The sequence below is a fragment of the Oryx dammah genome, unplaced genomic scaffold (genome assembly GCF_014754425.2).
Source record: "Oryx dammah isolate SB20612 unplaced genomic scaffold, SCBI_Odam_1.1 HiC_scaffold_21, whole genome shotgun sequence".
NCBI lineage: Eukaryota > Metazoa > Chordata > Mammalia > Artiodactyla > Bovidae > Oryx > Oryx dammah.
This window is the reverse complement of record NW_024070205.1, coordinates 39,115,909-39,130,874: the sequence shown is the minus strand read 5'-3', so window position 1 is coordinate 39,130,874 and position 14,966 is coordinate 39,115,909. Positions and strand designations below refer to the sequence as shown.

Below are 14,966 nucleotides of genomic sequence, written 5' to 3'. Positions count from 1 at the left end.
GGAAAATACCATAGACAGAGAAGCATGGAGGGCTACAGTCCATGGGGCAAAAGAGTCAGACCTGACTTAGTGGGACATGACTTAGCAACTAAAGAACAATAACAAAATAGTTGATTTACATTATGTTAGTTTCTGCTGTAGAACAAAGTGAATCAGTTCTACATATACATATATCCACTCTCTTTTAAGATTCTTTTCCCATATAGGTCATTACAAGGTATTGAGTAGAGTTCCCTGTGCTATATACTAAGTCCTCACTAGTTACCTATTTTATATACAGCAGTGTGTACCTGTCAATCTCAATCTCCCAATTTACCACTCCTTCCCCTTTACCCTGGTAATGAGATGATTGTTTTCTACATCTGTGACTCTATTTTTGTTTTGCAAATAGGTTCATTTGTACCATTTTTTTCAGATTCCACATATAAATATCATATATTTATCTTTCTGTTTTCTCATTTATAAACCGAGCAATAATAAAACAGTAAGAGAGAAAGCACCAGGCATGTAACAGGTCTGATAAATGTCAGTTCCCTCCATTACATGCTGTTTCTAAAAGATCAGTGAGGCAGGCACTCTTTTTTCAACGTTAAGATCACTTCTTTATAAACATCAAATTTACATACTAGTACATGATGGTTTCTCTAGCTGGAACTAGCCTGAGAAGCCAGATCTTTTAGCCAAAGAGGGAGGACAAATAAGATGATGTTTACTGTGGCTGACACCCCAAGCACCCTAGAAGTAGAGCTGCAGGAGAGGGGAGGGGGTACTGGTTTTTTTGCCATCATTACCCTCAATTCTATATTTGAGGTGAAAACCCTAGAAGGACTCCAGGCCTGGCTTCAAGCCAAGGTGTGGTCAGGGCCAGGCACTGTCAGTATATTAGTGGGCAGAGATGGGCAAGACAAGAAAAGTGGGCAGGGATGCCCCTATAATTTTCAGGGTTGAACCTTGTTCTGTGAGCCCAAAATCAATTCTGGGGCTCTGACTACTACACATACCTGCTTCACGGCCCTAAAAGGGGCTTCTATTCAGGAAAAGCTGCTTCAGAGATTTTTTAAGGCTGGCTTCTCTAGCCTCTTGTTTCTCCTAAACCTGGCTCACTGCCCCTAGAAAAAGGGCACTGTGGTGCATGTCTCCTTCATACAGACACAGCATTTTTCACAGAAACACTTTACCCTTTTGTAATAGAGAAAAAATGTCGCCCTCAGTAAAATTTTTCCACCCCATTTTGAACACAGATCGTCAGCGCTATGAACTAACTGGAAAGTCAAAGTATGTCTGATCCCTTTTCTGGAAAATATTTCAAGCCTTTAAACACTGTAAAGTGATTTATATTTGACACACAAAATCCCAACAGAAGAGCAATTCTTCTTGAGACACAGAGAGCGTTCAAAAGTTCCAATCAAGAGAACATTTTAACCCTCTCACTAACAACAGTATTTCTGTTAGCAAGAACCAAGGTGGATGACTTTATTATTAGCCTCTGAGAAATCACACATCTTTAGTATATAAATTTATTAATATTTTAAGGCTTCTTGTATATTAAAAATATAATAGGTGGGACAACTAGTCGACATTGAGGAAGCCAGTTCAATAACAAAGTAAACCAAAAAAAGAAACTGTTTCAGCAGATGGACCAAGTGTATGCAAGCCTCCTGTTCAAATAAACATCATCTTCCAACAAAGGCACTGCAAATCACAGCCAGCTTATCATCTGACTGCAATCAGTCCAGTCACTAAAATGTGGTGGGCTTGACAATTGTTAGACAAGACACAGGCTTTAAAATCAGAGGCCCAAGCTTGAGTTCTGACTACTTCACTTACTGGCTGTGTATCCTCAGAAGAGTTACTTAACCCCCTCCAAGCTTCTATGCCTTTATCTGTAAAATGGGGAAAAAATCGCCCACTGGACAAACTTGTGAGGATTAAGTTAAAGGCCAGTAAAGTGCCTGGCCCTTGGTAACGCTCAGTAAGAGGCAACTAGCATTCCCATTACTAAACTGTTTTAAAGTTCATGCAAGGACTTCCCTGACAGTACAGTGAAGAAGAATCCACCTGCCAATGCAGGGTACACAGTTCGATCCCTGATCCAGAAAGGTTCTACATGACACGTGACAACGAAGCTTGTGCACCACAACTACTGAGCTCATGCCCTAGAGCTGGCGAGCCACAACTCCTGAAGCCCTGTGCTGCAACTACAGAAGCCCATACGCCTCCAGCCCGTGTTCCACAACAAGAGAAGCCACCACAGTGAGAAGCCCGCTCACTGCCGTCAACAGCAGCTAGCCCTAGAGCAACTACCAGCCCCAGTGGCAGCTAGAGAAAGCCCATACACAGCAAGGCAGACCCAGTGCAGCCAAAAATAAAAAATTAATACAGTGTTTTAAAAGCTCATGCAAAAGTTTAAATATCTAATTAGGCAGAATTCCTAAACATATATGGAGATCACGACCCCTCCCTAGGAAAACTCAACCCTGAGGAATTCACTGAACAGCACACTGAAATGTCACACATATACAAATAAAAGTACAATTTTGGTAAGTTTTTTTTTTCCTCTCTTGCCTAACCAAGAAGCTTTTCCCAGCCTTTTTACTTACTGGTTTATATAATTACAACTTATCTGATGACATTAAGCACTAATAGAATGAAACTGACACCAGTTCCAAAGGTCGCCTTTTGAATTTCTATCGATCGTACCTAACTTTTCAGTTTTCAGGTCTATGCCCACTTAGTCAAAAAATTTTACAGTAGTGTATCATAAAATAACATAAGCTACATCAGGAATAATCATAACAGCTCCCATCTATGCCAAGCAGTAGCCAGAATATCTTGTTTAATTATATGTTGGTATTGTTCAGTTGCTAAGTCATATCCAACTCTTTTCAACCCCATGGACTAAGCACTCCAGGCTCCTCTGTCCTTCACTGTCTCCCAGAGTTTGCTCAAATTCATGTCCACTGAGTCATGATGCTATCTAACCATCTTATCCTCTGCCTCCCCCTTCATCTTTTGCCTTCAATCTTTCCCAGCATCAGGATCTTTTCCAGTGAGTTGCCGCTTGGCATCAGATAGCCAAAGTATACTGGAGCTCCAGTTTCAGCATCAGTCCTTTCAATGAATATTTAGGGCTGATTCCCTTTAGGATTGACTAGTTTAATCTCCTTGATGTCCAGGAGGCTCTCAAGAGTCTTCTCCAGCATCACAATTCAAAAGCACCAATTCTTTGTTGCCCAGCCTTCTTTAGGGTCCAACTCTCACATCCATACATGACTACTGGAAAAACCATAGCTCTGACTACACGGATTTTTGTCGGCAAAGTAATGTTTAATTATTGTTGTTGTTCACTCGCCCAATCATGTCCAACTCTTTGTGACCCCATGGACTGTAACATACCAGGCTCCTCTGTCCACCACTATCTCCCAGAGTTTGCCCAAATTCATGTCCACTGAGTCAGTGATGTCATCCAACCATCTCATCCTCTGTTACCCACTTCTCCTCCTGCCCTCAATCTTTCCCAGCATCAGGGTCTGTGCTAATCAGTCAGTTGTTCACATTAGATGACCAAAATACTGGAGCTTCAGCTTCAGTCCTTCCAACGAGTATTCAGGGTTGATTTCCCTTAAAATGGACTGGTTTGATCACCTTGCTGTCCAAGGGACTTTCAACAGTCTTCTCCAACACCACAGTTTGAAGGTATCAATTCTTTGGTACTCTGCCTCCTAATTATCACCTCCTTCCTATGAGGTAGGTACAGTAACTCTTTCCTATTTTATAGTAGATGAAAATGCAGGTGAAGGAGATAAAAAAAACTTGTCCTTGGACACATTACTAGGAAGTGGTAGATGAAGGTTTTGAGCCCAGATCTATGTGATCCCAAAACCGATGCTCTTTTCACACACAACAGTGCCTCCCATAATACCAAGAAGAAAAACAAAATCTAGTTCAAGGAGTCTAAAGCTCGTTTTACAAGGAGAAGTCAGTCATTAAGACCTGCACAGATAACTCGATAATGTAAGTCAACACCACTTCCCTTCTATTATTTCTATAGACCAAAAGACTTTTCCCCCTTACGTGAGTATAATTCCTTCCTTCCCCAAGTCACTTTACATATTAAAAGTCTACAGCTGATGGGGGGGGGGGGGGGCTTCCGAGGTGGCACAGTGCTAAAGAATCCACCTACCAATGCAGGAGACACAGGTTCAATTCCTGGGTGGGGAAGATCTCCTGGAGGAGAAAATGGCAACCCACTCCAGTATTCTTGCCAAGAGAATCCCATGGAGAGGGGAGCCTGGCAGGGTACAGTCCACGGGGTCGCAAAGAGCTGGACACAACTTAGGGACTGGGCATGCACGTGCACACACATCTGACAGGGAGACTGATTTTAAGAATCTGGTTTAATCCTAACTACTTTCCTTAAGGCAATAGAGACATCTTTTGGCCAGTCAGCGAAACTGCATGGTTGCAGGAACACTAATATACAGTACACTGCACTAATAAGCCATTATTTTTTCTCAAAGATTGCTCAGTCCTTTGATGCTCTAAAGCCTACATGGTGTTGGCCCACAGGCCACTAAAGGGCATATGTCATGATAAAGAAAGGCAAGGTCAGGGTCTGGATCTCCCACCTGAAGTGCAGTTCTATCTGAATGGAGCCTTGGGTGGTGCTGCTGCTTTTAGAGGGCTGAAAGATGCAGGTAAACACGTTGGTCACACCAGGACTGGTCTTCTGCCCAGCAGAGCGGGTGTCAAAAGCCATCATGGAATGGGAAACCAAGTTAACAGACTTGGTTTGGTTGGAAAAGCTCTCATAGAGCAGTTTACACTTCTTGAAGTCAAATCTATGGGAGAAAGCAGTCAAGACGTTGAACGCTTCCATTTTACAAAATTACATATGTTTAAGATAAAAGAACAAAACCATAAATATGCCTAAGTTCTATGAAGGAGAAAACTTCACTCTGAGATCTGTCACTGATTTTAACAGTCTCTACAAAATGGATCGAAGTGTCACTTTGCCTTGTACCTTCTTCTCCATTTCTAAGGAGATACTCTTGTCCATGGGAACTTCATGGGGAATAATAATACCACGTATTTGTTGCATGCTTGGTTCGTTAGCATTCTCATTTCTCACCTAAGTTTAGTAAGACTATATATTTGTAATAATCCCCAAGGGTGAGGGTCCCTTTAGTCCTTCATCTGTCAACTCCTGGTCCGCTTGGAAGAGTCTCTCTCCACAGTCTGCTGAATTTTTATGCAAGAAGTTCCTGGGAACCACCACAACAATAACACTTTTCATAGAGAGCAGTAATGCAGCTCATCTACCAACAGAAAATGCATCTGCAACTGCCATTTTTTAAATAACAGGTAGAGCTGCAATGGGCAGCTCTTAACTACTCAGTACCATCATGACAATCCAGACAGAATAACCCCATATTGGAAGAAAGTAAGGGCATAACCAGTCATCAGAAAAAACTGTAGGTTCACAAGATAATCAATCTGGGACCCCAACTCCATCACATCGTGTTCTCATTAGTTGAGTTAGATACCTGGATGAGTTTTTAAGAGAAAAACAAAACAGAAGACAGAGCGTGTCCCATAGAAAAATTACTAGCCTTCAAGTCCTATTTTCGAATACGGAACCACTTTTCCAGTCACGTGATCTTACACTTGTCAAAAACTATCTGGAGAACAGAAGTAATATATCTGCTCAACTTTACTTGACTGTCAAGAGATGAAAATGTCGTCAAGTGTGAAAACACAATGCATTCTTGAGGGTTCTATACCAGTAATTACAAATTCCTGGTCTACAGTAACCAAGAAGACATCAGTTAGTGAACTGCTGGGTGAGCACATGCCTTATCTAAAGGCCGCCCAAGCTTCCACTCAGCTCCCAGATGCTTCTAACTGAGAACACTGGCCCTCTGCTGCCAAAACTTACAATTCTTCAAAGGAAGCTGAAATCCAAACTTTTTCATGTACAATTCACTAATTCTGGCCAGTGAGGCCATCAACACCAGTGTTCACCAGATAGCTCTGGACTCCCTCGACACAGACACACAGGGAGACTACTTCCTGACTCTGCACTCACGTGTGACCATGTTCTAGCCCCACGGGGCTTACCAGGATCCCACTGCCATTCAAGACCACTCAAGGGCTCTTCTCACTGGCACAGGAAGCTGCTCTGTCAGCCAGGGTAACTGCAGTGAGCAGAGCAGTCCAAGACCCATAATGGACACGAAACACGAGGAGAAAAACATTGTTACTCTTCTAACTCACTGGTATTTTGGAGTGCCTGTTATCACAGCATAACCTCAGCTGTCCTGAGTGATAGATGAATTTAAACATTTAAAAAGCATTGTGCAGACCAACCAAAAAGCATCTTGCAGGCAGACCACTGAAATCAGCTGTGAACCACCACTCTGCCACTCTGCTCTACACGATAGCACAAGGTGTACAGGATTTCTATTACCATTACTAATAGTAAAACCATATAATCACAGCCATACCTGGCTAGGGACCCAGCACCTTCTTTTCCTTTTGGATCTTTCAGCTCCAGACTTACATTTACCATATCAATGAGGAAACACATGCACGTGTATACTTCTCCACTCAGAACAGTCTGGAAAAGGAAAATGTCAATCAATTCATAGTTGATGTCAATCTAAAAATGGGAGTTAATGTCATGAAATCTAATTTGCTTGTGGCTCCATCTTCTTTCCCCAGCTGACTCTGAGGAACAGATACACAGGATGATGATCATGAGACCACGAGAGTTACAGAAGAACCTAACGTCACACTCACGTGAATCCTTGGGTCTTGCAAATCATAAGGCCGCATGAATTCCTCTATGGGCTCTCCAAGGTTGTTCTCCAGTAAACCCCGGATCAGCTTGTACTTGCACAAATCCAGAGAACAGTGGACTGAGGAGAGATTGCCATGGATAGATATGTCTGGCACCGTATGACTTATTTCTCTATGAAAAAAGATAAAAGGTCACTTCCACAAAAAAATCACGAACTTAACACTGACACAGCTCACACCCAAATATAAGTGCTAACATGTACCCACCTCCTTTATCAACCAATTAATTTCTAACCTTCAATGACAAAAATTTCATGAGTCCAAGTGAAGCAAGTTAGTACAACTCAGTGTCATCTTTCAGCTACAAAAGGCCATTTTTCTCCCCAAATATACACTTATAAAGTCCCCAAATCTGACCTAACTAATAAATAAAGAAAAATTTCATAAGACTCAGAAATAACTTACACATTATAGTTGGGAGAGCAATGAAAAAGAAAAAAAGACAAAAGAGAAAGATACAGGTACAGAGAACAGAGGAGTGGGGCGTGGTACAAAAATAGGTGAAGGGAATTAAGAGGTACAAACCTCCAGCCATAAAATAAACAAGCCATGGGGATATACTATACAGCATGAGCAATATGGCCAATGATAACTGCAATACCTTTGTGTGGAAACAGATGGTTACGAGGCTCATAGCAGAGATCATTTCATAATGTGTGCAAATGTCAGATTACCATGTAGCTGAGACTAACACATTATTGTACGACAACTATATTTCAATAAAAAAGGAAAAATGACAAGCTCTTTATCCATTTAGTGGTAACAAAAGAAAGGAACCAGTGTTTCATAATGAGCCAAGATGGGACACTAGGATAAAACCTGACTCGGTCACTCATTGCAAGCTGAGATGGGCAGGCAGGAATGATGTTGAAAATGCCCAGGTCAAGGAGGTCTTCCCTGGTGGTCCAGTGGCTAAGACTCTGCGCTCCCAATGCAGGGGGCCCAGGTTCAATCCCTGCTCAGGGAACTACATCCTGCCTGCCACAACTAAAGATCCCTCATACCACAAAGACCTCAATGCAGCCAAAAAAATAATCTTAAAAAGAAAAAAAAGCCCCGGGAAGGGGGAATATACTTCATCCCAACACTGAAGAGCTTTTTCTCTCCTTTCCTAAAGGTGAAGTAGATATCATGGATCCTATAGATGCTATACTCCCAGTATATAAACCAGAGGGCCAGGATCTGCAGTTGAAGAGAAATACTAAAAACTACTTGGTCTATGGAGAAAAACCTTCATACAACCAGGTAGAAAAAGACCAGTCATGCAATTAACAAAGAAAAGCTGGAAAGGATTACCAAGAACCCCCTGGGTTGCCAGGTCCAGGGCAGGAGAAGCTGATCAGATACCCTGTGTTTAGTCATCCCCTTCTATCTGGGCTAACAAGTCATAATTACCCGCACATAAACACTGATGGAAGTGGGTGAAGTTTAGATAAGCAGAGCAGTAAAGCACATTTTTTTTTTGGAAAGCATTACTTGAAAAGAAAACAAAATGTTTGATTTCTAAATAATGAAGCTCCTCTTAAGACGTCTAAGCCAGTAAAATCAAATACAGCCCATGCCAACCATAACTGAACACCAGCCAGAGAGCACTTGAATAACAAGTAAGAATGAAACACAAAAATCCCAGTGAGAGTGGCTATGCTGTATCATTAATCCAGAGAGAAACAAAACAGTGACACTAAATGACTTGCCCAAACCGATGAACTGCAAAGGGAGTGGCCCAAGAGGGATTAAAATCACACTCTGGAAAAGGAGTGACACCGTTTTTCAAATGCTGCAAATGAATATCATTTGCTTTCATTACTTCACAGCCACGCCTCATCTCTCCCTGAAGTTAAGATCTGAGTGTTGCTGCTTTCTCCAAAATTAATGCCCCAAACTGAACAGGCATCACACACTGTAACCAGCAGTCCCAGTCCACTGCTGGGGCCAGGAGAGCGTAAGCACTACCAGAGGACCTTGTTAATATGCACCTGAGGCTTGGTCCTGAGAGTCAGCTTCTGCCGGTCTCAGATAGGGTCTGAGTGCATTCCTTTTCAGTAAGTCTCCCAGTCAGATATAGAACTAACTGAGGCCATGCTCCAAACTACAGAAATTAAGCATCCTGTGCTTTGAAGCCAATTAAGAAGGAAATTACAGTCAGTTCAATGGTCTTTATGGAGCATTTTCAGCTGGCTAATTGGAGTAAAATGGGCAAAATAGCATCTAAACAGTTACTCTGATTCAGTGGAGCTCCAGGGTAAATATCAATAGCAGGTCCAGAATCTATTGCATTTGAAACACAGAATCCAAATGTCACTTCTTCCAAATACTTCTTCCGTGCCATCACTACCTCCCTTCTGCCATCGAAATCCATGCTAAATTTAGGTCCCTTACTCTTTGTTTCTAAGGCACCTACTGTCATCCTACAATACAGTTTAAAATTGAATCAAACACGAAATTAGAATCATATACTTACCTTCCTATATCCCTCAACGAAATGCGAGCTCCATATAGGCAGAAGTTTTTTCTTTGATCATAGGAGCCCTCATGTCTAGCAGATGGTAGGGACTCAACATGTATTTGTTACATAGACGAAAATGTAAGTGAATTCCCATGCCCTTCCAGACGTAACAGCACTGATTTCCAAGCTATCACAGTTCTACTTACAATAGGTAGTTATTTGAAAATAAACCACTCACTTGTCCAAATTCCTTTCCACCTGCAATTTCAGCCTACAGGGCTCGGTCAAGAGGCTTCCTCCTGTCTGTCGCACGAAATAGGAGGGGAAGATCAGGTCTCCGCTGCTGTTTTCTGAGACCCTGGAATACTCTCGTGGGTGTCTCTCTGCAGCAAAGATGTCCATGTCTTGGAGATCGACAACAATGCAATCCAGCAGACACACATGGTCTTCTACATGGAACCAAGGAAAGGGAGACAATGAAGAAGATGGGACTCAGAAGGGGCTGGTCCAGAAAAAAACTAAACAGCCCCAAAATGTTCATTCTGTCTTTGGAAAATGTTTAGATCAGTCTCGACTCTGGCACCAAGACCTCCCTCCTCAACGCTCCATGTGCTGGACATTGCCTACCTGCCCCCTGCACATAGGCACAAACCAGACCACATCCTCCCAGTGTTTCACTGAGATCCCAAGACACTAACAGAGGCTAAACGGCTTATGACTAAAAGGACTTAACATGCATCCCTCCCAGGGATATCCCACAGGGGTCTTGTGTAGAGATGATGTTACCCAAAGGTTTACAAAATTTTCCACAGCAAAGTGCTTTTTCCAAACAAATATCACACGTAACCATTTCCACTAGCGCCATCTAACCCAAACCACCACCATTCTTGCCTAGACCACCATGAACTCCCCTCCAATATACCCATTCCATTCCAGTCTGCCTCACAAAACCATTCTGCTCACAAAATACCTCAGTAATCCTTAAAAAAATGACTGAGACCAAAACATTCCCTTCCTTTATATGCTTTGATGACTGAGTTTAATCCACAGTTCTTTCTGTGAAACTCTCCTAAATCCCTTGAAAGCCCTGCATAAAAAGCCCACTGCCTACTTTTCCAACCTCATTTTAACCCATTCTCCACCTTGCCCATGAAGCTGCCAGCTCACTGGTCTTTGTTTTCCCCCACGTGCCAGGCTCTTCACTGTCTGAAGTCTTGCCCACAGCAACACCCTCCTCTCTCCTTCTCTGTTCTTTCCCTCTTACCATTCTGTCTTTCCCATGACATTTATCTTCAGTTCAGTTGCTCAGTCATGTCCGACTCTGCAACTCCATGAACCGCAGCACGCCAGGCAGGCCTCCCTGTCCATCACTAACTCCACCCAAACCCATGTCCATCGAGTCGGTGATGCCATCCAACCATCTCATCCTCTGTCATCCCCTTCTCCTCCTGCCCTCAACCTTTCCCAGCATCAGGGTCTTTTCAAATGAGTCAGCTCTTCGCATCACATGGCCAAAGTATTGGAGTTTCAGCTTCAACATCAGTCCTTCCAATGAACACCCAGGACTGATCTCCTTTAGGATGGACTGGTTGGATCTCCTTGCAGTCCAAGGGACTCTCAAGAGTCTTCTCCAACACCACAGTTCAAAAGCATCAATTCTTTGGCGCTCAGCTTTCTTTATAGTCCAACTCTCACATCCAGACATCACCACTGGAAAAACCACAGCCTTGACTAGATGGACCTTTGTTAACAAAGTAATGTCTCTAATTTTAATTTATCTTAATCTGTCCTTATTTAGATGCTTACTGGCTTCCTCAAATCATTCACAAGGTGGCAGGAACTATGTCTAATAGCTTGTTACTATATAGGAGAACAAAACACTGAACACCTAGATTAGGCAGGCACTAATTAAATTAGCTCTTGCCTCGTTACTGTATGGATAAATAAGTGAAAGAGACAAAAGTAGAGCTGATCTCTTAGAAGGGGATAAGGGACAGGAACAAAGGGCTTCATAATTCCCAAGGGTTGTCATGGAATCCTAGGGATATAGAAGCAATATGAAAACCACTGCCTTAACCCCATCTTAATCACAGACAGAATTCCAGAAACAAACAGCAATTTGGGAGGCAAAATATGGTCAGGAAAGAGATCTTTCTATAAAACACCCCAGTAAGAGCCTACAGTATAGCTAAGGAAACTCTACTCAGTGCTCTGTGGTGACCTAAATGGGAGGGAAATCCAAAAGAGAGGGGATATATGTAAACATAGAGATGATTCACTCTGATGTACAGTGGAAACTAATACAACATTGTAAAGCAACTATACTCAACTAGAAATTAATTTAAAGAAAAATCCCAAATCGCTTCCTAATAGGCTTCCAAATATATGTACTGTTGTTGTTCAGTCGCTAAGTCATATCTGATTCTTTCACAATCCCATAGACTGTAGCCTGCCAGGCTCCTCTGTCCATGGGATTTCTCAGGCAAGATTATTGGAGTTGGTTGCCATTTCCTTCTCCAGGGGATCTTCCTGACCCAGAGATCTAACCCACGTCTCTTGCATTGCAGTGGATTCTTTACTGCTGGCCCACCTACCTTTGGCCTCAATTCCTAATCATCACTATTATCAGAACAACAACAGAAGATTCATGTATTGACTGGCCTTATGTATGCACCCAGCTTGCCCCACCCCCCTACCCCATGCTGTGAGTGTCTACTATGTATATAGATTGGTTGATATCATACAGGTTAAGACTTCAAGCTCTGGAGATAGACTGCCTAGATTCATAGTACTGTTTACCACGTACATTGACATGACTATGGGCAAGTTACTCAATCTCTCTGGGTCTCTTGGTTACTGGTTCAAAAATTCTGGGTCTCTTCATCTATAACACGGGGATAAAAATAAAACCCTATAGGAGTATCAATGAGGATAAACTGCAAACATTTATGAAAAAATGTGCCACGATGTCTGGCATGTAGTAAATGTTCAGTACCCAATCTTCTGATGAGGATTACAATAATCTCCTTGAATCATCAATGTAACCATAAACCCTTTTGCTGTCCCCTCTGGGACAACAAGGTACCACAAGGGATTAACTATTCTTTATATCCATCCAACATATCCCTCAGTTAACATCCCACATCTCTCAAAGTTCAACCACACTGGACTGACTTCATCAATGGAATCTGGTGGTAAATCATATTCTGCTTCCCAAATTTCCTGGAGCAACACCTCACTTATCCAACCCACACTATCTGGAAAAACCAAAAGGTCAAAACCAAGACTCTCATCTGGAATGGCTAACTGTCAAATTCAAGAGAAGCACACCAATAACTGAGTGGTTCATGTCTTTCAAAAATTGTTACTTATGGTATTTCTGCTGTTACCTATTTTTCAGGGTTTTTATTTCTCCAGAATTAACCAGTCACTTGAAGGGATAGTGTCTAAAAGGTCACTCGCAAGGACATGTCAAAGGATGCAAGAATTACTCTAGGTATACTACCACCATCTGGTGGCAACTATCTTGACAAGCCCTTAGAGACTACCTAAATCTCTTTATTTATACTGCATTTTACTAGTTGGTTTGTTCTTAAACTCTTTTTTTTTTAATTTATTTATTTGGCTGTGTCGAGTCTTAGCAGCATGCAGGATCTTCATTGCATCACACAGAATCTTTTGTTGCATCATGTGAGAGCTTTAATTGCTGCTCCAGGTCTGTCTCATTGTGGTGCTTGGGCTCCAAAGCCTATGGGCTGAGTACTTGCATGTGGGCTTAGTTGATTCCAGGCATGTGGGATCTTAGTTCCCTGTCCAAGGATCAAAGCCACATCCCCTGCATTGCAAAGAAGATTCTTAACCACTGGCCCATCAGGGAAGTCCCTATATTTTACTGATTTAATCTTACATCTACTTCTGCTTCATTGATTATGCTAAAGCCTTTGACTGAGTAGTTCACAACAAACTGGAAAATTCTTAAAGAGATGGGAATACCAGACCACCTTACTGGCCTCCTGAGAAATCTGTATGCAGGTCAAGAAGCAACAGTTAGAACCAGACATGGAACAACAGACTGGTTCAAAATTGGAAAAGGGGTATGTCAAGGCTATATATTGACACCCTGCTTATAACTTGTACGCAGAGTACATCATGCGAAATGCCAGACTGGATAAAGCACAAGCTGGAATCAAGATTGCCAGGAGAAATATCAATAACCTCAGATATGCAGATGACACCATGCTTATGGCAGAAAGCGAAGAGAAACTAAAGAGCTTCTTGATGAAGGTGAAAGAGAGGAGAGTGAAAAAGCGGCCTTAAAACTCAACATTCAAAAAACAAAGCATCCGGTCCCACCACTTCATGGCAAATAGATGGGGAAACACTGTTAACAGTGACAGGTTTTATTTTCTTGGACTCCAAAAGCACTGCAGATGGTGACTGCAGCCATGAAATTAAAAGACGCTTGCTCCTTGGAAGAAAAGCTATGACCAACCTAGGCAGCATATTGAAAAGCAGAGACATTACTTGGCCTACAGTGGTCCATATAGTCAAAGCTATGGTTTTTCCAGTAGTCATGTACAGATGTGAGAGCTGGCCAATAAAAAAGGCTGAGCACCAAAGAACTGATGCCTTCGAACTGTGGTGCTGGAGAAGACTCTTGAGAGTCCCTTGGAATGCAAGGAGATCAAACCAGTCAACCTGAAAGGAAATCAACCCTGAATACTCACTGGAAAGACTGATGCTGAAGCTGAAGTTCCAATACTTTGGCCACCTGATGTGAAGAGCCGACTCACTGGAAAAGACCCTGATGCTGGGAAAGACTGAAGGCAGGAGGAGAAGGGCATGACAGAGGATAAGACGGCTGGATGGCATCATTGACTCAATGGGCACGAGTTTGAGCAAGCTCCGGGAGTTGGTGATGGACAGCGAAACCTGGCGTCCTGCAGTCCACAGGGTCGCACAGAGTCAGACATGACTGAGCAACTGAACAACAACAATCCTACTTTAGAAGTCACCCAATCCTAATCTACATCCTAAAACTCTAAAGCCTTCTAAATCAGTATCAGAATCAGATGATTACTAAAGACACGCTACCACTTTGTTAGCATCTACTTGAATGGGATGCAACACCCCTTAGGATCCTGCAATGGTCTCATGAATTTCCCCTCCTTCCTCATGCAGCTCCTCTCTCCTCCTTTACCTGGACTGCTGGAAGCTCGGCCGACAGAGGGTGTGGCTGGCTGCCCTTGCTGTTTGGTCGACGTGCTCGGCACAGACTCGCTCTTCAAGCTGCCTGGACTCATTCCAGCAGGAGGCGTCATGATCAGCCCCTCGGAGTGGGTCCCCTTCAGGTCGTCCATGCTTGTCATTTTCCTCACACTGTGCTTGGGAGTACCAGTTGGGGAAGATGAAGGCACAGACTCCTGGGAGGAAAGAAAAGAAAACTAGCAGCAGGAATGGGGGTGGTAACTCTATCTACTATCCTAGAAGTTCCTTCCCAGTCCTGGACTCTTCAAAGACTGTATGCCACCAGATCTCATAAACAAAAGGGCCACAGGGTCATGATTCTTTCTTCCACATGTAATTCTCTGCAGAGACATTACATATAATTCAGTACCCGTTGAAAACTCTGCCAATTTTTCAGGAACATATTTTATCT

General features: G+C 42.7%; 1 protein-coding gene and 1 non-coding gene across 6 annotated transcripts in view; one reads left to right on the top strand and one right to left on the bottom strand.

Annotated features, from left to right (window-relative positions):
- Positions 1 to 14,966, bottom strand: part of VPS13D (vacuolar protein sorting 13 homolog D) — a 266,175-nt gene that overhangs the window by 189,589 nt on the left and 61,620 nt on the right. For all 5 annotated transcript variants that reach the window (XM_040263469.1, XM_040263472.1, XM_040263473.1 and 2 more), the window contains exons 26-30: positions 14,508 to 14,730; positions 9,546 to 9,756; positions 6,802 to 6,973; positions 6,507 to 6,619; positions 4,629 to 4,841 (exon numbers count right to left, since the gene is read on the bottom strand). In XM_040263469.1, the coding sequence (XP_040119403.1) occupies positions 4,629 to 4,841; positions 6,507 to 6,619; positions 6,802 to 6,973; positions 9,546 to 9,756; positions 14,508 to 14,730 (932 nt within the window). The remainder of the gene's footprint in view (positions 1 to 4,628; positions 4,842 to 6,506; positions 6,620 to 6,801; positions 6,974 to 9,545; positions 9,757 to 14,507; positions 14,731 to 14,966) is intronic.
- TRNAG-CCC lies at positions 7,756 to 7,828 on the top strand. The gene has a single exon. It is a non-coding gene; the product is annotated as a tRNA-Gly (tRNA).